General features: G+C 34.5%; 1 protein-coding gene across 7 annotated transcripts; it reads right to left on the minus strand.

Annotated features, from left to right (window-relative positions):
* Window positions 1-1,025: 1,025 nt before the first annotated feature.
* LOC121854282 (dolichyl-diphosphooligosaccharide--protein glycosyltransferase subunit STT3B-like) lies at window positions 1,026-27,476 on the minus strand. Of its 7 annotated transcripts, XR_006086527.1 has the most exons (17): window positions 27,070-27,476; window positions 24,266-24,484; window positions 23,496-23,673; window positions 22,038-22,302; window positions 19,521-19,692; window positions 18,447-18,625; window positions 17,688-17,815; window positions 17,267-17,383; window positions 16,584-16,735; window positions 14,914-15,259; window positions 14,123-14,236; window positions 12,364-12,488; window positions 10,908-10,995; window positions 9,603-9,623; window positions 7,670-7,737; window positions 4,893-4,916; window positions 1,026-4,318 (listed from the first exon to the last, which is right to left on the minus strand). XR_006086527.1 is itself a non-coding variant. In XM_042348846.1 (16 exons), the coding sequence occupies exons 1-16, from the start codon at window positions 27,231-27,233 to the stop codon at window positions 4,238-4,240; spliced, it is 2,373 nt and encodes a 790-aa protein (XP_042204780.1). In that variant the 5' UTR covers window positions 27,234-27,476; the 3' UTR covers window positions 1,026-4,237. The 7 variants fall into 7 exon arrangements, 4 of the variants coding, with proteins under 4 accessions (XP_042204780.1, XP_042204781.1, XP_042204782.1 ...); XR_006086526.1 differs by lacking the exon at window positions 4,893-4,916; XM_042348846.1 differs by lacking the exon at window positions 7,670-7,737.
* Window positions 27,477-27,585: the final 109 nt, after the last annotated feature.

The raw sequence follows: 27,585 nt of genomic DNA on the forward strand, positions 1-27,585 counted from the left end.
AGAAAGAGAAGAGAACATAACACCTGTACGTGAAGAAATAACTATTGTTTGATGTAAATTAACCAATTTATAATTAGAACGAGTGAATTAAAATTAATATGCATTAGTGTGGTAATATTAAAATACAATTATCTTGTTTACCTAAGGATAAAACAATTTTTTTTGTGGCCGACTTAGGTCTCGGGCGGGGCAGGTGTAAGAAAAATGCGCCATTTTCCGGACGAATTATTTTAGACAAATACCGCAAAAAATCTAATACAGTACAGTACTGTATTTTTTCTACTTTGACAATGCTGTTTACCTTCATGGAGAAAGTAAACATTGAATAAAAAGTTTATATATATATATTCCACAGCGATGTGTTATAGCTCAACTAGTAATAGATTTTATAAGAAGGTCGTTCATATATCTTCAAGAGCAAGGTGCTTCCCGAAGTTCCCGACCTTCTGGTCCTGTCACCCCGTCTGGTCCACGAGGAGGGAAGGTCAGTGGCCTGTGTAGGATCCCTCCATTGTTCTTGATAATTTTGTCAAGGGTTACATTACTGTTCTTGATTCCACAGCTTGAGCTGGTACACCGTTCCAATAGGTCAACCACCCTCTGTGGGAAGTATTCCCTGATATTCGTTCTGCATAACTTGGCCAGCTTGTAGTTATGCACTCTTGTGTTGGTGGTCACCTCACAAAAAAATGTCCCGGGTTCACGTTTTCCATCCCTTGAAAGATTTTGAATGTTTCTGTGAGATCTGCCATATTGTGCCTTGTTTGAAGGGTTGTTAGTCCTAAGGCTTTCAGTCTATTTAGATAATCGAAATGACAGTTACGGACTCATCTTTGTCGCTCTGTGTTGCACCTTTTCTAGGGATGTTAGGTCTTTCAGGAGTTAAGGTTTCCATGCTTGTACAGTATATAGCAATCCAGACAGGGACGTACGTGAGATGTGTACAGATGATGGAGAATATTTTCCTAACTTTGTAAAGTAAGAAAGTCCAAATCACCCAAGGATTTAAAATGAAACATAACATGTTGGATCCTTAGGCATTTTTATAAATACAATAACACTGTGATAACAACATGATTCATCCTAGACAGTGGCGAGTGCATAGGAAGTGGCACACATTCCACAAATTAGAAAAAAAATATCACTAGCACAAGTTGTGAACTTAATATAAAATTTCAATAAAAGTATGTCCAATAATAATAAAAAAAAACACTGGTACAAAAAGCCTGTTACCCATTACAAAAACAAACAAAGGATGACATCTAATGTCTTTACAACCATTTCTCCTCAAGATTTTGAAAATTTTGCTATAATATCCATTTGTGGCTTTGACAAAACAAATTTCCACCTGTTTAAAAAATACGTCACTGCAGAAAACTCCCCACAAGACTTTTTAAGTACAGTACAGTACTGTACTTTTAATAAATTTAAAAAATGCTTCAAGAGTTGTAATTACAGTACTAAGTGTGTGTATATATATATATATATGTGTGTGTGTGTGTGTGTAAAAAAAAATTTCATCCCCTACAAAAAGATTTCTGAATGATATGAATGAGAATATTATTCATAAGAAAAGATTTCAACCTTGTAATTACAGTACATCAATAAAATTTAGATGGTGTACAAAAGTAAACATACTTTCTCTTCTAGAAAATTTATTGACTTATCCACCTTTCTTATACAGTACAAGCATTACTATTTGGCTTCATAAACCAAGTCCTTGTTCCTCTGCCATTTTTAATAGATGTGCCAGAACCCAATATTTAAAGGAGAGCAAGTATGCACATCCCCAATAGAATACTAGAGCTATGATATTCACAAGCATAAGAACAGCATTATTTACATTGAGCCACTGGACACAGTTTTTGTGGCAAGAATCCCATGTCAGTCAACTTATTTTCACAGAACAAAATATTTTACAAGGACTAGATTGCAGCATCAACAGTTTCCTATTTATTTTTTTCATTTTGACACTTGCATCCAACTTTACTCTGATTTAGTTGCTCTTCTTTATCACTGTTTTTAATTAAATTAAATATGATGTTAATAGTGTAGCATTTCAAATGATTTCAACAAATACTTATGGTATAGTAACAGAAAATAAATACCCTGTATAGCATTTGTTCACACGATATCTTCAAAAATTTCATACAAAAATGTTTTACAGGTCAAGCAAAAAGCTCTGAAGTTTAACAGTTGGATAAGTCAAGTTTCTTGACTTTGATAATTTTCATACCATACAATACAGAATGAATTAAAATTACGACAACACAGTTTAGATTGGTCACTGATGCTAAACTATCAAAATTGACTTTTAAACATCTCTTCAGCAATGTTTTATAGCACCCCAAGTATGAAAATGTAATGCATAACTGTGGTCACTGAGCTTTGAAGACTTGTCTCACTGAACTTCTTGTTTAGGCATTATGGATAATCCATAAATATGTAAAACTCTTCCGTCTGACTGTACTGTACTTTCAAATAATTATTTTTATACTGTACTACATTTCATAGGAATGTGACTTTATAAGCATAACTACCAAAAACTACCTCTGTAATTCTCTCATTACATAGGTATAGATTCCCCTAAAAAGGGAGTCTAAAACTATATTACCTTATAACAAATATTCCAAAACTTTATTTGGACACAAAAATATAGGTACTGTATGTACCAATTTCCTTCTATCACCGTCCAAATTCAATTCATTATTGCCCACAGATATAAATAAACCCAAGACATACTGCAAGAAATGAAAAAATTGCTTAAACTAAATGCGTCCATATAAAATCAAGATTTTTTTTAATTCCTTGTATAATACTAATAAGTCCCCAAATTAATAACAGTTTAGCTAAATTTCACAAGATAAACTTGCAAAAAACTTGAATATAGCAATCTACATTATAAATACTGTAGCCCCAACCAAGAAAATATTACCATGAGCCTGTATTTAATGTATTTCTGTAATAAATATTTACTGCCATTTATCTATCGATGAATGTAGCTTTTGCAAACAATAATCATGAAGTATTATGCAATGAACTTAATACTCTACACTCCATTCTTTCCAAGATTACTGCATTTTTTTTTCATGATTGGAATGAAAAGGGTTTCCACAACAGAAAATATCAATATTTCCACTGTTAAATTGTGTAAAAAACTTTATGTACATATTTTCCTACATTCAAATTCTGCCATCTTAATGTTCCACAAAAAGTTTCTTATAAGTGGTTTGATAAATTGACAGATGATGTTGAAACAAAAGTGTGAAGTATAAGGATGTAAATTAATCAGATGGATCCTGGCTGTTACAGTTCATTGCACCGTAAGATTGTTCCTACCATTACCTACATTATCTATGACCCCCTTACCAACAATATTTATTATCCATAGCACAAAAAATTTGAAATAGTCACCATTTTTCAAATTATTTAACATTAGGGATACATTTCTGGAAATGTATATAACAACATTTTAGGGGCCAGGATAAAGAACATGTTGTAATCAAGTCAAACTTAATAAAGGTACTGGTTGATTTCCAAAACATGAAGCCAAAAATAGGCATTATGATATAAAAAACTTCTGTGAAATTATCTATAGGATGATTTACACATGGGTAGCCCAAGTGTATCTCTAATATATCCGTTATTTGTCAAAGCTATAGAACAGTATTAGTGTTTCGTGTATGTTCAATAAAAAAATTTGATATTACAATCTCAAGTGTTTCAGCCACTCGCTTATTATCTCATAAATAACAGTTATATAAGCGAAACTTTGGAGCTACTAATGAGTGAATTACCCTTACGCTTCAGCAAGATTCATTTCACAGCAAAGCTAAGGCATGAGCTGGCTTCACAAAATTTGCTAGCCAGTAAATTGTCAACTTTCATCTAGCTAGTAATATCTGGAAGCCTTGTTGCTTGAAGAAGATTTAAGACATTTTATCATAAATACCACTTGGATTTTTTATTAAATAACTTGTGATCCTTCTAATACAACTTCCTATCAAACACCCGTGAATATTTTTTTCTTTTTCTTTTTGCAAATATGCTACATCCTTCTCAGTATAGTACTGTGGAAGTACATTACATTCTTTCACACACCTAAATTCACACCCAAGCACACACATCAAGGGGTGAAAAGTGAAATGGACAGATAGAATTAGTAACAAAATAGTGTAAAAAGTGGGGAAAAAGAAGAATGTTACCAATCAACTACAAGCTAAATCACCTCCAAACCCTAAGTGAGCTTGGTCTTTGGTCGGTGACCCTTGACAACCACTGGCCTGTTCTTGATGGAGCCCCGGCGCCTCTTGCTTGTCTGTTAGAGAAAGTGTAAAGTTAAAACTTGTCCTGTAAATAAATTTAAAAGGAATCATGTATTTATTTCCATATATGTATCTCCCAAAATACAGAAGAAAAATAAAGTACAGAGGATCCCCGGTCAAACTTAGTCCATTTATCACTGTTTTGTTATTATGTTGGCCAGTCAGCTAGCATGGAATTACTGTGACATAGAATGCAAGACCACACTGAGGACCCAAGCAGAATTCCCACTTAACATAATTTAGAGCATCTCTGTGCTGTCAAAAAATGCAACAAGCAAATGTACAATGCCTAACACCAAGAAAAAAAAAATGGAAGTAATTTATCCTTCTTTACAGTAAATTTCCAGGAATGCATATTTAATAATAAGCAGGAACCCCCTGTACCTTCCATATATTGTAAATATTCAATGTGCACTAATATAAAGATCAAAGTGTATATAATGATTAGTTTAAAATATTTACATACAGTATATCACATACTATTCAAACCCTTTCTTATGACAATTTATATTCACAATGAATGACTAATATTTTCGGACTACGATAACAAACAAATCTAATGCTCACATGGTAGTCCTGTTTTTCTATTTCCTTAATGTAAACACAACAAAAAACATTAACATCTCTTACAAATTGTTTATGTATTATTTACAGAGCATTTATGCAACAGGGAACTTAAACAAGTGAAAAATGTGTAATTGGAAGTAACATTAGCTGTGATGGTAGATGTACAAATGAAATCAAAACAAGATTAGGGCAAGCAAAAACAGCATTTAGTATCCAAAAAACCTAATAAAATGGGACAATACTTCAATTTGAGAGAAAGACTTTATATGGAAAGGACCGCTGTATGGGTCAGATGGGTGGACACTTTCAGTAGAGGTAAGAATAAGCTACACTGGGAAACAAATGAAGTACAAAGGTTAGCAAAAACCTCAAGCGAGATACTTAAAATGTACAGAAAAGAAAATTGAGATACTTTTATCATATAATTAGAGATGTGGGGATAATATAAGAAATATTAATGGGCAAAGTTGAGGATAGGTGGGCCAGAGGAAGGCAGAGATTGGGATAGATGGATGAATGAAAATAAAAACTAGGTCCCTGGTGAGATACAAAATATTGGGAGGATTAACAACCCGAGAACGTTTAGGGTCGAGGACTGTGGTCACCAACCTTCAGATATGAGAACAGTATTCAGATTGATTGATTGAGGACTCCTAAACAAATGTGAACCTTTTATTCCATTAAACATTCTAATGCTAAAATACTCTAAACAGATGCAACACTTAACATAAAGCAACACTAAACGTCTACTGCAGAAGCACTAAGGAGAACCTTGCACATTCTTATTTAAGTTCCAGTTGCCACAAAAATAAAAAAACAACAGTACGAATCCTGTGCCGAGGAAAAGAAAAAAATATGTATTACAGTAAAACTAAGGAGAACAATAAATTATTTCTCCACTAAATATACTGTACATTTATCTGACTTCCAGTTGACACAAATCAATTACACAAGCAAACTGTATGTGTTAAGAGCTATTATCTACTACTAATACTGTATGCAGTACCAATTAATGTCTTTAACTATATACTGTACAAGTAAGACAAGTTTCACTCATGAAATAATACTGTACCAAGTTCAACTGCAATGTCTGAACTGGTTACTAAGTCACAGATCAGACAGGAAAATGGTGACACAGACAGATTGGTGTGTGTGGGAGGGGAGGGGGGTCACTGTAGTGTTTGATGCAAGATTACCCAAATAAAATAATGTTCCTAAATCAACATGTAATAACAGGAAGCTTGCCAGAAATTCCTGCAAACATAATATCAACTGGGATACTATGATGACAGGGACAATGATGATACTACTGCAAAAGGTAAGTTATGTTGGCAACGTCACTAAAAACGTACGACTTTGAAAAAAAAATACAATCTTAAACCATCCAAGCTTTCTAACTTGACCTTATTCAACCCATCTTAACATTATGCATATGAAATGAAAAAAGGATGTTTTCCTTGAATCTTATGTAAGAACAGTTTCATTGTCTTTGTACACACACACAATATATATATATATATATATATATATATATATATATATATATATATATATATATATATATATATATATATATATATATATATATATATATATATATATATATATATATATATATACACACACATACAGTATACCCTTGCAATTCGTGATTTCGACGATTTGCGGTAAGCAGATGTTGGCTAGCGTGTGAGCCTTTTCCTGCAACACAACGAGTCACCCCACACAGCATCTCGTGTTGTACTCTCAAAATTTAGTGTTTCTGTGTGAAATGGCCCTTAAAAGACTGCCTAGTATCAGTGCTAGTGGAGTGAAATGTAAAAGGCATTGTCAGTGATGACCCTGACAAAGAAAGGTTTTTTTATTATTAGACAAGTTAAAGAAGGGGACGAGTGGTGCCGTGGCTGCTCGGTTGTTTGGTATACTGTAGGTAGACAGTAGTGCACTAAGGTAGTGTTCATTGCTATTCACAATTCTGCCAATTCGCGCCATTTATTGTAACCTATCCCTTGCGAATGGCAAGGGTCTACTGTGTGTGTGTGTGTAAAATATATATATATATATATATATATATATATATATATATATATATATATATATATATATATATATTAATATATATATATATATATATATATATATATATATTATATATATATATATGTGTACACATATATATATATATATATATATATATATATATATATATATATATATATATATATATATATATATATATATATATATATATATATATATATATATATATAACAAACACATAGAAAAATTACAACACAAACTGAGCCTGTACAGAATAAGCTTAAAGCCCATTAATGCCAAAAGCAAATTACCGTACCCTTTGAATTCCAGGAAATATTATGCATCTTGTACTTTCAAAGATATTCATTAGGAATACAACAACTATGTGATCAGCAAATATATACACAGACAATAATTATAAAAATTAGAACATTAATTTGGTTAAAGAAAATAAATAAAAAAATAAAAAATCAGTTATATTGACGATATGAAGATTAGGTGGTTACTTGGACTGACAGAATACACTTCTATATCCCCCACCTATTTTACTGAGTGGGGAATAGTAATAAAAATTAAATTTTTCTGTAAAATCTGTTATGACTTTGCACTTAAAGGCCTTCTTAAGTGACAATAAAAGTACTGTATAGTACAGATCTGTTAATCACAATGCATAAAAATCATCTGAAATATCATACTATCACAGTAGATCAGAGTCTCTCACTGAGGGTTAAACTTACCTGAATTTTATTTCTTTTCACCCCAACACAAGCAGATGAGAACTTTTGTCTTGTTAGTCATCTACTGCCTGTGTCACAGAGAGAAACAATGCCAAACTTTGTCTTTGTAACAATCATAGTGTTATTTTGTTCCAAAAATTAGGTTAAAAGTTTTCTAGGTTCCATAAGGATATCATACTTATTGTACACATTAATGGCATCTCATAGTGTATGACATACTTAATATATAAGAACACAACAGTGATTAAAAACTGGCAATAAGAAAGTAAATTATATTTATGGAAATTTATGGTAAGTATGAATGATAATTTTCCTGCACACAGTAAACTGGCAAAGTATTTCAAGCTCACTTGGGAAAATTCCAGTGTTCCAATACATAGGGATATATTTTATAATTACGTACTGTACTGTATGTGTGTAAATGGGAAGGCCTCATATCTTTTTTTTTTACTTCAAAAACCCTTTAAAAAGCCTGAAGGGTATGAAAACAAACCTGAAAATGGTTACTGAGATACCTGTACTTTAATATTAACCTACACTATGCTAGCGAGACAAAACTACAGCTGTTTTAAAATATAAATAATGTCAAACCTAAAGAAATGTAGTAAAAGACATTTTATAACTACTGTATGTCCTGCTAAGGTAATTACAAGTTGTTTTCAGTCATACCACTTTCCACCAACTCTCCTTCATTTTCTGAATAATAACCAATATATAGTATATTTAGATGAATATCCAGTTAATTTGTGAAGAAGCTAACAATATTTCAATCAAACAACACTTAAGTTTACAATTCAATCCTTAACCGGCAGCTGAGGATTCCCTACTCCATCCTATATGAACAAAAATGAAATGCAAGGAACATGAAACTTCCACTGAAAACTGCTGTCCTTAAAACTAAATTCCATTGGTAATGGCTGCTGTTCCTACAGCAAACTTCCATTGGTAATGGCTACAGTCCCTACAGCTAACTTCCATTGATAATGGCTGCAGTCCCTACAGCAAACTTCTATTGGTAATGGCCACTGTCACCTACACCTAACTTTCATCGATAATGGCTGTTGTTCCTACAGCTAACTTCTATTGGTAATGACCACTGTCCCTAAATTAGTATTTCTGGTGACCAGCGCATCTCATGAGTTAAAAAAAGTGAATTCCGATATATTGAAGTCCGATTTATCGAGGTTTTACTGTACGTAATTCATTTTAGCTATCTATTGTCAATATGATCTTATGGCACAATAAAAATACTGCATATTATTTTTTACTTTATCATCCTGATTATAGTACAATCTATATTTTGAGTGTAGTGCTTTCATAACTTCATCTCGTCTCTTGACTCCCTCCACACTATGGGTTACTAATTATTCAACCATCCAAGAGCCACAAGTAAATAGCATAGCCAACCTAATTAGCGGCTTTATTTTCAGTTTCTATACAGTGCATTCATACATAAAATTTTTGTGAATACCCTCCCTGTCACTAATTCTAAATAACAATTATACTGAATCAAAAAGAGTAAAAATCTCTTGGGAAATTCAATACTGCACATTCAAGCAAAACATCTACCATACTACATTGCCAACTACATAGTGTACCAACTATACACCTACAAAGCCTTCTTCTCTGTAATAACATCTTCCTTCATAGAAAAACTTTAGCATTAACACACCACTGTTCTAAAAGCATGCCTCTCACAGGGTTTGATTTATGCACTGTGGTTAGAGTGAAATGGTTACTTACCTTCACATCAAAACAAAAGTAACAGGCAATAATCTATAGAGCAGAGCCATTGTTCAAATAAATTCTAATTAGAAGTTAAATAAAAACTAAAAACAAAAAAGCAGCCTTAAAACTCTTGAGATATTGGTTAACTACAAATTCTCTAATGAAAATAAATCTGTTGCATCTGGAACTTGGTTACTTTACTTACGTCATGATCACTATACAGCTCCTGGTCAATATGGGAATGAGAAAATTACCTATTAGGGAGATTCAGCTAGGCCAGTAATGCAAAGTCATTCAATGTGAACTAGCCCAGAAAAATATTACACAAACATAATATTGTTGGGGAGGTTGTTTGCCACCATTAAGAGATGATATACTTGAACCATAAGGCGTGATATACCTAAACTGTAAGGCATGATAAACACTCAAATTGTGAGGCAAGACATCCCCGAACTGTATGGCATGATATACACAAAAAGTAAGGCATGATATTCTGTATTTGAACTGTAAGAACTAGAGTACGTCTAAGATACTGACGAAAATGAAGATTATTATCGCATAAAGCCATCCAAATTAAGTAAATAATAAATACATAACTGAGCACACAAACAGCGCATGTACTACACTAGAGGCCTGTACTTACATGATGTACTTCTGGAACACACACATTATCAAATATACTGATAAACATCCATATTATACTTCCAAATATCTTTCTTATGATGAATATGTAAGACAGACATCCATTATCATATGAACAGTTTGCACTTTCCTGGGTTTACAAAGAATGAGTTAAATGTGTGTACTGAACAGTGTATCAGAATCTTTAACCACAGCCAGATGAATATTAAAGAGAAACTGGACAAGGTGTTACTTCATCAAGTAGGTGATGTCACATCAACCAAAACTACATATACCTTTTCTTTACATAAAACAAAGTACAGTACAGGTATTCATCAACTTATGTACCATGAACTGTATGAAATTTCCATAATTCAATTAGCTAAAGGATGAACCTGGTTGCAAAACAAGAAATTTTTCTGAAGGCGGGGGAAGACTCAACAGTTTTTAAATACTCTCAGCGTCATGCCTACTTTGAACCTCTTCAGCTTAATATACAGGGATCCTCCTCTTTAAGATGGGATTAGGTTTCTCAAAAGCTGATCGCTATGTGAAATATAGTACATCGGGATCATTATAACAAGGATTTCAATAGGATATGTTCCCAACGAGTCCAACACGTATCAACATGTACAAAATCTGAGAATACTTAAAGAACCATAAACAAATAATTGGGATGTTCTTTTCCTTTTACTTCACAACTATTTCAACACATAACTTTGTTCAAATACAAAGGAGTCTCAAATGATACTGAAAGTTTTACTGATAGAGAAACAAGATTCCGATACACTGGTAATATAAGTACTGTATGAGTAAAATCTTGAAGGAGTATTTATTGATAATTCTCTATCACATCATCCTAGTAAAAGCCAAACACAATGAGTTATACCTTTTTAGTGAGGTAGACATTCCTCCTCTTCACCTTCCTCTGTGACACTGGGATACGTGGGCGGTTAAACTCGTCTGGTTTTTTTACTCTGTTAATAAAAAAATACACTAGAATAGAAAATTTTTATCTAAAAAGCAAAATGTATTTAGAGAGGGAGGAGGAACTGGAGAAGGTATGTACTGTATGGTTCAAGAATACCTGTATTTAGTAAAAGGGCTTTCATGATCCAAAAATATTTGCATATCTTCTGCTGATTTTGAAGCTTCCGATAATGTAAAACCATACTCGGCAATAATAGAAGATTTTGAAAAAAAGAAAAAGAAAAAAGGGCATTAATGAAGGATATATTAAAATTCTAATATATCTTTAATAAAGTGCTTGTAAAAATTTATTTCACAGAAGGTTTTGAGTTATACAGTACTGGGAGTTAGACATAACTGTGTGCCATCTCCAGTGCTCCAATGTAATAATATCTCTTCAGAATATCTCGATAAATTGTCAGTAATGATGGAGGAATTACAGTTAATGATATAACAATATTAATAGTTGGTATGCAGATGAAACTGCTGTAATTACAAGTAGTGAAGAAGCATTGCAAAAAACTGGTTACTGAATTAGCAGAAAGTAGGTTAGAATACTGTACCAGTAAAGACAGTGATACATAGTTATTTCCAAATTAGAAATAAATTCTAAAATAAAAATTATGGTAGCCTACAGAAAACTTATTTGTGTACTTGCTAAGCAACATTAGTTGTGATGGCAAAAAAATAAAAATAAAAAATAAATAAATAAAATAAATAAATAAAATAAATAAATAAATTAAATAAATAAATATCTTAAGTCAATTAAAATCAGCATTAAATAAACTAAGACTTTGAAGAGGGCCAGAAACTTAAATTTGCAATAAAGGCAGCTGAAATATATGTATAATTAGTAGTACTACTGTCTGAGTCAGAGGCATGGACACTTTCATCAAAAACCTGAAGGAAGTTAGAGCTCTTTGAAATGTGGCATTACAGGAAAATGGTAAAGATGAGTTATACTGATATACTTGGCCCAAATAGTTAATTGGTGATGAACTTTACACCTCAATAACTTAGGTTTTAGTGCACCCCTACACTATGGGTGGGATGCCACTTTTAGTTTTTTATTTGGCTAATACTAGACGATTATATTCAGCACAGAGACACCCCTCGAGTTATACCTAGAGGGTAAAGATAATAGTAATAATAACAAAAATAAACATTTTGTGTTTTCTTTAGTTCATGTAATGTTTTCATTGGAACTACATATAAAAATGCACTTTTTGTGAAGTTGCTCAATTAGTATTGTCAGTTTGGAATAAAGTATTGGTTTGTTCAGAGACAGAGAAGCTTGACAGTGCTGGTGATGGGTGGGAGACTGCCTACTGGGAATAACCTAGATGCAACACCTCGACCATCTTAAAGTTCCTCACCTGTAGACTCGCACCAACCAGTGCTCTGTAGTGTAGGCCTCCTCCAAGTAGGTCAACTTGAAGTCCTTGTTGCCAATCACAGTGTTACGAGTGCGATCAAAGCCATGAGGAGTTCTAAAATCCAGCTAGAGAGGAATTTGTGGTCATTAACATATTACATAATATGCAAATCATTAATGGAGAAAAAAAAAGCCTTTAGCTATTACAATGGAGGATGGCCACTATTAAAAAAAATATTTCTTCCTTTCATTAATGTCATTCATTCACTCCCACAGCTGTAAGAAATGTATTCTGCTGTGGTGCTCCTTTCCATAACAGCGCCTCAAAATGTTTACCTCACCCATCCCTGTCACTTCAAACAACTTAGCATTACCCATTTACAACAATGTCATCCCTAAAATCCTCCAAGGTAAGTTCTCCAGCAGGATTATTTGATTTAAATCAAGATTTTTTTTAAATCAGTTTGGTTTTATTTGCTAAATGTAAAAAGAAGGTAGTAAAAGTTTAACAAATGCTTATATGCTGTATTGTTATAACTAATCAGCCAAAGAAATTAATTATTTTATGCCTTTATCACAGTAGCCCACATAATTAAGCACAAGAAACCTTTATTTTTGTAATATTCACTATTCAATGTTCTCACCACAGAAATTACACAAGTTCAAGATAAATAACTTCACTTTGCATGTATTATTGTACTGTTCTTCTACTTCAAATGTGTAGGCACTGATAACTTGTTTTAGGATTACAGCACAGTACTGTACTTCAGAGTTGAAAATAGTAAATCAACGCAAAACCAACTAAATCACAACACTTTTGGATACATCGTGGCATTCAATATTTGTAAAAATAAAATTCTAATGTCTCTTAGTGTTTGCTACATCACATATTGCAAAAAAAAATCTGATTTAATTAATCACCAGTGTCTGCATTCAAAAACTTAATAAAAAGAAAAGTTTTGCTGATTTTTCTATACCAATAAACAAGTCCAGAGGAGGAAAAGACTGGGAACAGTTGTCAGTCAGTCAACAAGGGAATCTGATTAAATTTTTTTAAAAATTGACTTAAATAAAACAAATCCGATTTAAAAAATAAACAAATAAATAAAAAATCAACTACCCTATTCTCCAGCCATGTACTGTGCACACACAACTGCTTCCTAGGTTTACAGTACTGTATATTCAAAGATGCAATGTTTTTTTTAAAGCTAAATACAAAGGCATAATCATTGTGAAACAAACATAACCCAAATTCATACAAAAACAAATCAAACGTCTTGAAAAATCTAACCAGGTACATAAAGAATCTACATAAAAGCTGCAAAACTTGACTGCTTCAGATATGAAACTTTTTAGTATTCTTGCAGACAAATTTGATTGAGAAAAATATGCAAAATGCATATATTTGTCCATACAAATTAGTGCAAACTGAATTTTCCCAACATATACAGAGAATGTCTAAAAGATTATCTTCTGAATCTATATTAGTTTGTCAAAGTGACCAAAACCAAATCTAAAAAACTTCAGTTACAGGAGACATTTGAAACTTCATTACTTTTTCCATCTCCTGAAGGTATAATGTTAGGTAATTTATCTGAAAATGTTAAACATGGATTTAATATCATAAAAGAACTACTGTATCAAATTGTGAATTTTAGTGGTAATCAAAGTACTATCTATGGTCACCAAATAAACACTGAAGCATATGCAGATTTTGCCTTTCTACTCACACCTCAACAATGGCCTATAATTAATCTCACCTTTAACTCTCCAAATCGATAATAAGATAACTTGTACATCAGGCAGTTCAGTAGAGTTGATGAACCCTGGGCATCCACTCTGAACTCTCCTCGGTCAGTGAAATAATCACTTTCCTGCACAAAGGTAAATTAGGATATAAGTTGACTCGCACACAATAAAACATAGGAAAATACATCCATGATCACTTGAATTCTATGACAAAAAAAAAAAAAAAATTTGTATGTATATTAATAACACTACAAGTAGAGAACTAGCCAAAGGTTAATGATAAATACCCTTAAAAATTTTCATTTTAAACGTAAAAAATTTCACCATCATTCCATGAAACTATACAGTGTCTAAAAAACACAAAACGCAAGTACCGGTATAAACCCTGCCTTACATATTTTTGTGTAGATTATGAGAATGCTTGTATTAAAAAAGCAGCATTGTCATCACTTATGGCAGACTTCAAACATCAATAAGGGAGGACAATGTTGCTGTTTTAACAGTACAGTACAAGCATTTATAAATCTCTAAGAATATCTGAAAGGCAGTGGATATACATTATTTTGAGACACCCTGTATAATGGAAAATTTACTAATACCAGATCCCAAGGCCATCTCTGTCTTCCTCACAAAAAATGATCTTCATTTTTAGCCAATAAAAAAGGATTTTTTTTTTTAAACATGACATCAATACAAATTTCTCTCTTAAATATTCAAGATGCCAATCTGTTTTCACACACAACAAACACAACTTATGCACTTTCGTGAAATAATTTATTATTTCTCTACAGCCATCACTTACTTTGATATCCTTAGGGTGTTCACCTTCAGCAATCCTCACCATCCACAGGAACTTGTTGATGTCATCCCCTGAGTAGCCAATGACACCACCAAATATAACAAGCACATAATCAACATCCAGTGCAGTCATGATGTCATAGGCTGCAGTTTCATTAGAGGACATGGCCTTCCCTACCAGGGCTATGTGAGAATTATTCCAAGTATTGTTGTCGACTAGAGTAGTTCTATTTGCCATGCCAGCTATCTGGTACCCATAATCCCACCAGGACATTACTCGTGCATCTGTGTCAGTGTTCTGTGCCAGCCAGTAATAAGCTTCACGGAAGTCGTCTAAAATCTGGCGACTCCTGTAAAGGATGAGCAACTTTATTTCTGTGTGCGCGCGCACACACACACACACCATGCCCTTAAAATTCACGGGGATTTGGGTCTCAAAATGGCCACAAATAGCCAAGTCCGCGAATATAATTGGCTGACCGGGGGGGGGAGGGGTTACATTTTTGCTCATGTGCAAAGAAATGTACACAAGAGACCCTTGCCATTCGTGATTTCGACAATTCGCAGTAAGCAGATGGTAGCCATGGTGGCTAGCTTGCGAGCCTTTTTCCCGCAGCACAACGGGTCACCCCACGCAGCACCTCATGTTGCAATGGCCCCTAAAAGACTGCCTAGTGTCAGTGCTAGTGGAGCAAAATGTAAAAGACAGGTGTCAGTGATGACCCTGACAAAGAAATTTAAATTATTAGATAAGTTAAAGAGGGGAAGAGTGTTACCTTGGCTGGTCAGTTGTTTGGTATACAGTAGTGCACTAAGGTAGTACAAGTTGCTATTCACAGTTTTGGCTATTCATGCCATTCCTTGGAACCTATCCCTCGCGAATAACAAGGGTTTACTGTATTCCCATTATGTGTTTGCCCTTAGGACAATTATTTCTTTTACCTGTATTGTATATGTATGTGTGTGTGTGTGCACAAACACACAAAACACATGCAAATAGATAATAATGTTAAAATCCTCTCACAAATACTCGGAAACAAGACAATAAAATGTATTGAAATGTAGAAAAAATGTGAGTCTACCCTCAAGTCAACTCCATGCTTTGTTATCAAAGTTGAGTTGCTTGGGTTGCCCTACGGCAATTTTTTCCTTATAAAAATATTGTCTCCAGAACGAATGGCTCTGTCCCGGCTGCAAAAATGCCAGCAACTTTAAAACTAACTGCAGACATTCTTGGGTACATTCAGGGTGTCATCCGCGAATTGTCAGGGCATGATGTATGAATGTATGTATGTACAGGATATATATATATATATATATATATATATATATATATATATATATATATATATATATATATATATATATATATATATATATATATATATATATATATATATATATATATATATATATATATATATATATATATATTTGAGACACTGCATTTATGCAAAGAATGGAAAACATTTGCAATGGACAATTTATAGTTGATAATAGCTACAGGATAAACAATCAAATCTGTCAAATGTTAGCACAGCAAGAAACTCGAGTTCATACCTAATAAAAAGTACAGCAGTAAACAAAGTTTCATTAACATTCTTGGAAGTTATTGTAAAATGATGAAAAATATCAATTAAAAAACTAGGAAACCTGAAAATAAAAATGACTGACCCATCTTGGCTGTACGACGCTAGGACTATTGAAGGTGAGGAATATGCATTGGAGGTGACCCATGTACAGTGGACGGAGAACATCATGAGGATCATCAGTACAGCCACAATCACCATACTACGGATGTTGACACCAAGTCCATCATTGCTGGACTGAGGGGAGATGGAAACAAACTAAGGTCAATCCTAAGTCAGAAATTATTTTTTTTTACTTATGGTTATTTGACTGTAGACAAGACAAGATCTAACTCTGTTCTGACTTATGAACAGGGTCCAGGAACCTAAACCATTCGTAACTCAGGGATTGCCTGTAATAATAAAATATATACTGTGACCTAGAGGTATTTCTACTTCCAAAGTGGAACAGTCTGTATTATGGTAATGCACAATATAAATCATTTAATTGTCTTTCAATAGCATATATTTAAATACAAAAGATTTTCTTCAGACTATTTATGAAACCTCACTTCCTCTGAGAGCTTCCCTTTGATGGGGTAACCACAAAAGTAAAGCAACCAGTGTAACCTACCACAAAGTACAGTATTTCCTTTGCCCTCTCTATTCCCTTCATTCCCTTCCTGATCTCTTCTACATGTACTGTAATGTTTTCCTTCCCTCTCAAGATGCAGCTTATCTCCCTATAACATTGTCTATGAGCGAAAACAAATCTAGGTTACACAATACCTGCTGCTCGTGCTTCATCTTACGTAACTTTCCAGCCTTATCATATTTGTTATTTTTCTCTCCATCTTCATCATCATCACTGGAGTCTCCACTCTGTGGACGGGACTGCTCCTCTTCCTGTTAATATGAACAACAGCAGCTATCAAGTAAAAGACATTACCTCCTCATATAGGATGTGGTCATTTACAACAAATTAAGGCTCTGGTTGAACACATATCTAAATAGACAAACCACACCGCATCCAGCAAAATTTTATTCAAATTTTAATTATATTCTCAATAATTTGTCTATATTCTAGTATTAAAATAAACAGCAAATGACTTCATCCTGCTTGTTGACTAATAAATATTTAGTTCATGTACCTTTAAGCATGCAGTTCTATTTTGCATCATCTCAATGTCTCAAATTACCCAGATCGTACCTTCAAATAGACTTCAAAGAGCCGTGAGAAGGCAATGCCACCAAGAACACAGACAACAGGTGTGAGTGTCAACATCAGACGCACCATCACACCAGCAAAGTAAACTGCACTGACAGCAAACAACACAACTGCAAAAGACATGTTCATATTAAAGCAAAATACAAGACAGGCATAGATTTGAAAAGAAATGTGAGGGTAAAATAACATAGTATACACTTTCTCTTACAATATTCCATATCTTTGCTGGTGTAAATCTTAATACTAAACCTTCAGTCTATTTCTAATATACAGATATAAGAAGGAACAAAGTAGAGTAAAACCCTCTTACTCCAAACTTTTTATCTGGATTTCTGCTTTATCCAGAACGGCAAACCACTCCAGTCTAATTTTTGTTAATCTGGATGATGCCCGAATTAACATGAAATTGTTCGGACCTACCCACGTGGTGGCAAAAATAAAGAATAAAGAATAAACTTTTGTACCATTAACCTACAGGATAATATATATGTAATTCTTGTACATATTAGACATACAGTATTTACCATAAAGTTGGTGATGCTGTAGATGGTTGATTTTTTCAAGTCACATTTCTCCATCAAAACTCTGGATTTTTCTCGGTTACTCCAGTCCTTTTCTGGATTAAATAAACCCCTTTGCAAATTACTTTATCCAAAAATTTGCTTAATATGGACTGGATACCCCCAATTAGTCTGAATTAAGAGGATTTTACTGATAAATACTAGAATCAATGATACTTACTGAAAACTCTCTCATCATTGATATTTTTGATGCAGTACCACAGTCCTACCGGGAAGGTAGCAACAAGGATGTGTAGGTCAAAGAAAAAGCTGAACCATGTGGTGGGCTGATGCTCGGACACAGATGCGATGATGGGAATGTGAATCTTGGCATAGCCCGTGTCCCATAGAGAGTAAAATCTGTCAAATACACCATATGTAATTTCCTTCTCATATAGATTGTTTACTTAAAAATAAAATAAATAAATACAGATATTCTGAATACACCTTTCCTTACCTGGATCTTTCCTGTGACCACAATAACCACACTTTATTTACATATATAGTAGTAATATTCTTTCTTTTAGTCACATGCATACACCAGCATTACATCTTTCACATCCTTTCAAAGTTGCTCTTTTTACATTCCAAGTATTATACTATTCTTTTAAGTTTATGACTGCCTTCTTTTCTCCCAAAGTAACAATATGCAAGAGCTAAATTTTTCCCATACCAAAGCAAAGCTTAACTATGAAGCCTCCATACATTAAAATCCCATATAATTCACCGACTTCTAGAAATCATGGTTATGATTAAACAAACAAAACTTTTTGCCTGTATTTTTTACCTTTCCCCTCCTTCCAACCTTTTACTGCTACGACAGCAGGCCACCTCAACCAGGAAAAATGGATACATGTACCAATAGATCTGATTATAATGTACAGTACTTTATTATACAATTTCTTTTTACTCTTTCAAACCTCTTCCCACTTAATTTATAGCATAGGACTTCGCACTTATGATAATTAACCCCTTCACTGCAAGCATACACATTTTAATATTTTATTTGGCTAACACCAGTTGATTTTATTCAGCTCAGAGGGGGACCTGTACACAAGGGGTTAAGAATCTCACAATATGAGCAAATGGGGCAAGAGTTCTGGACCTTTCCAATCATTATGTAAAACATCATTGGTCTAATGACAACCAATATTTAGCTAAAGCACAAAGAAACATAAATCCACTGAAGGTAAAGATTTGACAAGAAGGACAACTTCATAATTATGGGGGTAAGTGTTAAAAATGACACACATACCTGCCACTCCACGGAGCAACAATACCCATCCACGTGAGCCCCACCACAGCCAGGAACACAGCACCAGCAGCCGTCCCAGCAGCCACGAGGAAGAAATGTCTAAATTCTGCCCGGGTCATGACACTCTGCAAATACTTGAGTACAGCGACGGCATTCAGTAGAGCAAACACCCCTATAAGGAGGAAGAGTAAGTAGCTTCAATACTCCCATTAATATCCCCTGTACAGTACAGTTTTACAAATATTGTACAGTAAATGTACACATCAATCCAAAAATGCTTGATGAGCCTCTTTCACTTCATGCTAATGAAGTATGGTTTGTGTTCATACATGTTCACAAGCAAACAATATACCGTTACACTGGCATACATAGTGCTCACCACAAATCTAATCTTACAAAAGGGCAGCCAAGAGTCTGTATTGCTCAGCTGGTTTAGAACTACTATACCAGGAGCATGGAATTTCTAAGAAACAGTTAACTAATCTGAATAAAGTAATCTAATCACATGTACATTGGTATACCAACTATATAATTGCACCCATCTTGAGCTACACCACCATGGGAATTCATTAAATGACATTTTATCAAAATCATACAAGATAATAATAGAGTAATAATAAAATAAGACATAACCCAAAATTAAAAGTAAGTTTATAATGTTTCACGATTTAAGAATGATTCATCAACCAGTTTTTCTGATTCAGCATGTGTAAAACTTAAAAAAGTACCCCAAAATCTTAAATTTATTCAAACTAATAATGGATACATGCAACTGTTTTGGGTACCAATTGGTTTCACTTCTGAAATTCAAGACAAACTGATTGAAACCACCTAATTTTTTATGTAGTATTGCTCTTTAAAAAATTGGAAACTGTTAAAAACCTAATTATTTTTCAAATCATTGACTATATAATGACTAAGCACAGATGCAACAGTTACATCTCATGCATTCAGCAGGACATCAGTAATTTTGCTGAGAGATGCTTTCCAGGTAATACTCTGACCATCCACAGTGTAGCGAGTGGTATGCTCAACGAGAAAAGGAAATGAATATTATTCAAGTGTGCAAATTCTTTATAACACAAACTTTATATACCACAATGGTAATTTTTGTCAAATATACAAGTTTGGTCTGAGGATTCTCTAGCTCAATCCAACTGAGATTTAAATAAAGCAGGAAAGTTAAGTCTGATTAAATTTTCTTTTTTTTTAGTTTTGTTAAAATACATCTGCCAACTACGGCAATGCACATTTACCCATCCAAAGATATCTTTCTAAATTTTTCCCACCTTCCTCAGTCAGGAAAACTTTTATCGTACTGTATTCCATTATATGTTCTCATTTTTCCCCAATGAGATAAACTTTCCTCCCTTAGACATTGCTCAATGCAGCTCTTACTCTCTTTCCAAAAGCTGTTCAATTAACCAGCATTCCAGTCACTGACAATATTGATAACTAAATCATGAAAAATTTATTTATTGTAAGAGTAGCTATGCACCACCTGTACATTGTTTCCTCAAAGATGTTATTATGGTGCAGTACTGTAATTCCCAAGGCCACAGTTACTGGGCATACCAGCCAACACCTGCAATGCTGTTATATCTGATGACCAAAACAAGCTAGAGAAGCTATAGAAATGTTTAGTAACTTTTATATTAACAATGAAGATACTGTATAGTACTGTACTCTTATTTTCAATTTCTACTTTATTTACTTTCAAATACTGTCACTATCTAACCCCTTCACTGTAGGAATGCCACTTTTAATATTTCAATTTTATTCAGATCAGAGGGGAACTTGTACACATGAGGTACAAGTTAGCTACACCTTGAAAAGGATAAGCTTCTTAACTATAGTGTTCTCATGTGTAAGAGGACTTGAATATTTTGGCCCATAAATATTTTAGTTCTTAAAATTTATGAGGTATTACAATGTCTGTTTAACCCCTTGTGTACAAGGTCGCCTCTGAGCTGAAAAAATCATCAAGCGCTAGCCAAATAAAATATTTAAAGTGGCATCCCCATAGTGATAGGCTAAGTGGAGAGAGTCTACAAATTACATCACTGGCATTCTTAAGAAATAAATATGTACATACTTGATCTTTGCATGAAGTAGTTGGCATTTTCTTCAAGGTAGGAAAGTAATTAGTCAAGCAAGGAAAGTAGGGAAGACATGTGAACATAAAAGTATTTATAACTAAAGAAATAAATACTTGTGTGTTCATAGGGTCCTGTTGTCAGTTTAACTGTGTTATGACTACAAAATATTATTACTCTACACGGAACACTTTTTGTTTGTCATCCTGTTGACAAAACTACCTTGGAAGTAGGTGCAGTACACACATGGACAGGAACAAAACTATATACCCCATTGGATAAACAGTGAAAATAAAACAATTCTACCACAATGTACACTGGAGATGAGGGGATGAAATACATGCTTAAAACAAAATGATTAATTGAAGTCAAGAGCTAAATGAGGACAGCAAGAGTTCACACAAAATATAAAGGTCCTCACCAGCTGCTGCCATGTGTTCTGAGGTCCTTATCGGCTGGAAACCAACAAATGGGATCTGCATTGAGCAAATTAACCCCAAGATATAGAAGGTTGTATATGCAGTGTAGAGGCGGTGGGAGAAACGTCCCATAAGTAAGAGGGCAAATACGTGCAGGGGGATGAGGTTGATGATGTAGACATAACCACCCCACGCGCTCACCATATAGAAATATGAAAGGGAAGCCATTGAAGACCAAAATAAACTACCCGTCTTCACAGACTTTACCTGTTAAACAGAAAAAGAGGAGAAATGTTATTGACATTAACTTGAAAACTTTTTAGCATTACTATACTAGCTAAATTGCAACTAATGTTTAGTGCTGTCATTAATAATTTATAATCATCCAACTAACCCCATTACTCAATTAGTTTAAACTCTGCTGAAGTACAGGTTGTCCTCATTTATACCAGGACTGCATTATTAGGAAAGTCAGGTATAAGATAAACAGAGAGAATGATTGCTTTCCACAGTAAGAGGAAGGTTATATTCTTAGCCAGTCAACCTTTTCATTTTTTGCAGTGATTACTCTTTTCTTGAAAGAATTGTATGTAACACAAACACTACAGTACTGTATAAACAAACAACTGAATGTTTATTTAATATCTGACACTTGATATTGTGAAAATGCAGGACAAAACAGTACAAGGAAAAGACTTTTATACTGTACAGTGAAATCTCCATATAAACAACAACTCTCTCCATATAATCGGTGACATAGGGGGTTTCACATCTAATGGACCCTCGATATAACAGACTCGTCTATATATAATTCTTTAGATGGGGGTACCACATCTACACACTCTCGATATAACTGACTCCTCTCTCCATATATTCCGTTAAATAGAGGTTTCACTGTAGACAAGAGTATTCTAACACAGCTCCCGGTTGATGATGATGCCACGATGGTTCGGGTGCTGTATATTGTATCATGGCATTTCTTACAGCATACATACTGTATATTTCCAGTATGATAATTAGGCAGTTTGAGTTAAAATTATAAAATGCACGAGGCAAGAAGTGGAAACATAAGAAACTTATCAGAAAGAACAAGTGCTTTCTTTAGGCTTAAAGTGTAGCATTAGTATATGAGATACTGTACTTTGGGGGTAAAATTTTTGGCTGCTTCTAAGCCATAATACAGTACAGTACTGTACATTATGCATGACTTTTAAAACAAAATTACCTTACCATTGTATTATACAGTATAAAAGGTCTATCCAACATTATGTAATTACCCCTGAAAAACATATCAACATTCTGTAACAACAGCTGGAAAAGTACTTCATGTATTTCTAGTTTATGATTTTGTTTTATTACTTTTTACATAGTATTTTTTCAACTGATCCAAAGACTCAGTTGAATCAGTTAATCTTGGTGGCAACAGATTAAAAATAAAACACACACTGCTCCAAACTTACCCACAGGAAGTATGTAAACATCAAGGCAAAGATAGCAATACCCTCATTGTCATAACTCCCTGCCACTGATCGACTGATGTACCCTGGGACAACAGCAATAAAACAGGCAGCAAACAGACCAGCTCCAGCTGACCAGATCTCTTTGGTTAACAAATAGGTGGCAATTGCTGTTAAGCCACTGCAAGGGACAAATATATGCATCAGTGATTGTACTAAATATTTTTTCAGAATTTATGGTAAGACAAAATTGTCAAACTGTGCAGTCCTACATCTTTTTATCATTTGTGCAATACTGTATGTAGGTGTGTCTGTGTGAAGTGGATAAAGCAGATAAAAATGTCAGTGAAGAGAATATGGGAAGTGAACGATTGATAAAAAGAAAGTACTGTATAATTCATAGGAGGAAGTGGGTAGGACAAGGAAAGAAATGGCAGGATGGAGTGAAGAACGAAAGACTTAAGAGAGGGGGGTGGACATCAAGGAACGAATGGAATGAATGAGTGAAGAACATTGTACAGTATATTCATTTTTAGGAAAGTACAAGCTGTTGATGGTTTGATTTAAGACGGAGTGAAAAGACAAATGTGAACCTGATGAACACTGGGACCTTGTTGTGGAGGGGTACTGTATTAAAAATTATTATACCATTCCAGTCACATCTATTATAACCATATATTGACACTATTTTTAAGTCATAATTATATATTCAAGCACAAAAACATATTCACACAAGAATCTCCATGACACCCTAAAAGTGCAACTCCTCTTACCTGAAAATTGGTGCTAAAAAGACGCATATATCCCGAATATGTACTGGGATGTTAAGAAGATTGAGTATATAGTGTATACTGCCGGAGGTGACCATGAGTCCCGGGTACACTGTGCCTCCTACTATCCTTCCCAGGGGATACCACGCCCTCTCATCAAACCAGTTAAGGAAATTGTAAAACCCATTCTTGACCATATGGGCAGTTGCTCTATAGTTGAACCTGGAAATGAAATTGGATGACCCAAGAAATTTTATCAACTCACTGATAGTATAGGGATTTGATTACATCAAACACAGTAAGACCTCTTATAGCTGAAGGAGCACCAGTACACCCTCCCTTGGGCTGAGACTATTCATAGGGGTATGTGAAAGATTTAAAGTTAGGTTAAACTGTATTAGAGAAAGTCAAGTAATTCTGTTAGTGCCTCATGATTGTTCAGTAGCTAAAACAACTATCTGTGGAGGTGGGGGTCGATATGCTCCGAAATTTTACGTGTGACTAGTGATACCCCTCATATACCAAAATTTATCGTCCATGGTCTCATATTGTTTCCCACAAAGTATGCACAGATAGTTTTTTTTAGCTACTGTACAGGCACTGTATTCTCTACATATAATGTGTTATGTACAGTACTGTAATTTTAATCTATGTTTACATCAACACTGCATTCTTGGCTGATTGTGCTCAGGTACAGTAATGTACAGTACTGTACTACACAACATAAATTGTATGCGAAAACAACAGCAAGAAGGGAACAACCTTGCACGAGAGCCTACAGACTAACTTAATCAAGCAGCAAGCCCACCCATGCACCCGGCACATGGGAACGCATCGTAGCATAATGCTAAAAAATCATTCCAGCTATTGGAGAAATCTGGGGACCATAGATTCCGTTTAACGGGGAGATTACTGTACTACACATTACGTTATGTAATAACTTAAGGGGGTGATTCCTGATTCCTTGCAGTTTTTGTAAATTACCATATTTTAAGTTCATATTCAGATTTTTCCAGAGATATTTCTCTTAGTGTAAAGAGGTTGTGTAGATCCATGCCTACAGTGTTCTTGCAAATTAAAAAACGACTGAACTATGTTTGATTGAGTTACTCAGTGGTTCATTCCTATTCAAATTTGCTGAAGCCTTGTAAAGAAGAGACATACTGTAGCTACTTACTTGCCATTTCCTATGTAAATACTGCACTGTATACCGGTTATTTATTCAAAACACTGCCACCGCGGGATGGATCAACACCGATGCTCAGTGCATGCTTAAGAACCATTTGGTACGGGCAACTTATCTCAACCCCCCCCCCCCCGAAAATAAAACATAAAATTACACCATATTATTGTAAGTTCTTTCTGTTTAATATACTATACTGGAGGGCCCGGGGGCTCCGAAAGTTAGGTAGGTTTGTTTGCTTAGGTTGGCGAGGTCTAATAATGCTTCTGCGGTAAATTTTCACTTGTTGCCACCATATGAAATCTATGTTGAAACTGCATTTTTCCAATGGTTTTGATCTGACATGAAATAATTTGACCATTTCTGGCACAAATCAGTAGTTTCTAAAAAAGCTCCCCTCCCATCTAAGAATCTAGAGATTTTCTATAAAAATCAAGGTAGTGTTCAAAACATATCGATAACCATCGGAAAAGTTTTGAATCTGACCGAACCGGGGAACTCCACAGTCGTTCAATGTTCTGGGTATCGCCACGTTGTTCGATGTTCTGGGCGTGTACTGCCACATACGAACTTACATAATAAAATGTTAAATAAAATGTAAAATATCTTGCTTAAACGTAATTTACATCAGAAATGCCATTGTGTTTTAGTCAAATCTGACCTTTATTTCTTGTGCAAAATAGCATTTTTTTTTATTAACTTTTTCATTTGTAACAGAAATTGCCGATTTACAAAAAAATGGCAGTCGGGTTTATGTAAAACACACAAAAATAACAAACCTAACCTACCAATTTTTTTCAACTTACCTGCTACTGTAATGGAGGATACAGCTGGGCGATCTGGTATGCTTATAGTTACAGACAAAAGATTTTCTGTCTTTTCTTAAAAGTAAAAAATTATCTCACTTAGGACACAGTTTTGATGTTGGTAAGACACCGTGATCTTGTAATATTTGGATTGCTTCACTGCCGTTCTCATAAACTCGCTGAATTACAGCTAGATAAGGGAGGGAACACTTATCACACGCCATCAGGAGCATTAAAAATTTGAAATTACGCAGTGGAAGGCTGGTTCAAAATGATTGGCCAGCCAAGTCACATGATATGATAGTTAAAGGTTGCCATGTCGCAAAGAGGAGGAGGGGAGGAGAGAAGTGACTTTGGCAACATGGCGGGTACAGAAATTTACGCAAGAAATGATATGAAGTTGTATGTTTGGTTTTTTATTGTCTTTATATTGAAAACTGGAAACATGCGGATAGCCAATGGACGAATATAAACCTAAGAGTTTTCTAAGAAAAGTTGACCGTGGGTCAGTTGTCAATATTTACCATCTTGTATCATTTGCTAATTTACCTCCAATTTCCTTTCTCACAAATTCAACCAATTAGCTATTACGTGATGGTCCAACATTACGTTTATAACCATAAGCATTATTGAAATAACATACATCTGGTGTTGGGTCGTTGCTGATATTAACTTACCAGCAAACACTGCTACTACAGCTGCATAAGGAAACATCTTGTAGGTCACAGTAACATAACTATTGTTGGGAAAGGTGTATTTAATAATAATTAGTTGTGGAGAGCCATTTCATAAACCAGGAAGGTGAGTAACACACTCACCAAGGATCAAATTCGTGGATGATGCTCTCAAAACGTATAACTGCAAACAGCCTGGAGAGGAAGCCAGCCAACCAAGCCAGCATCAGCACCGTGAACACTAACAAACTCTTCACCCCTAATGGACTGGACATGCTAGACATGGTCTTAGCTTGTGTCCGACCCATGGTAGTGGTGGTGTGTGACCTGAAGCTGTCTCAGTGACCCAACATGGAAGGTGACGCGTCGCCCTCAACTACAACTCTCAATCACCCGTTTGCGTCTTGTTAGCTCGCCTTTGTGTTTGAAGGAGAATATTAACTAGTCATGAGTGCCATGGGGGTTGAGCTGACACACTTGTACTGGATGTAAACAAACCCCGGCTGACGCTGCCGCCGGTGGCAATGTGCTATTGGTCCACCACTAACAAGTCCCGGCCGAGATGCGTGATGGTCTTCAGCCTCAGTATATAGACTTGTGCAAAAATGAAAATTTGGATGGGTACCACTACTTTATAATAAATAATAAGCCCTAGGATAG

The sequence above is a fragment of the Homarus americanus genome, unplaced genomic scaffold, assembly GCF_018991925.1.
Source record: "Homarus americanus isolate GMGI-L3 unplaced genomic scaffold, GMGI_Hamer_2.0 scaffold54443, whole genome shotgun sequence".
NCBI lineage: Eukaryota > Metazoa > Arthropoda > Malacostraca > Decapoda > Nephropidae > Homarus > Homarus americanus.

What these genes read in the sequence shown, in the direction of transcription:
- LOC121854282 (XM_042348846.1), bottom strand. Translation starts at nt 27,233, where the DNA reads ATGGGTCGGACACAAGCTAAGACCATGTCTAGCATGTCCAGTCCATTA. An exon ending in TTTTTAGCACCAATTTTCAG is followed by an intron (nt 23,674 to 24,265) that starts GTAAGAGGAGTT and finishes TGTCCCTTGCAG; the next exon opens with TGGCTTAACAGCAATTGCCA. An exon ending in AGAACACATGGCAGCAGCTG is followed by an intron (nt 19,693 to 22,037) that starts GTGAGGACCTTT and finishes TCCTCCTTATAG; the next exon opens with GGGTGTTTGCTCTACTGAAT.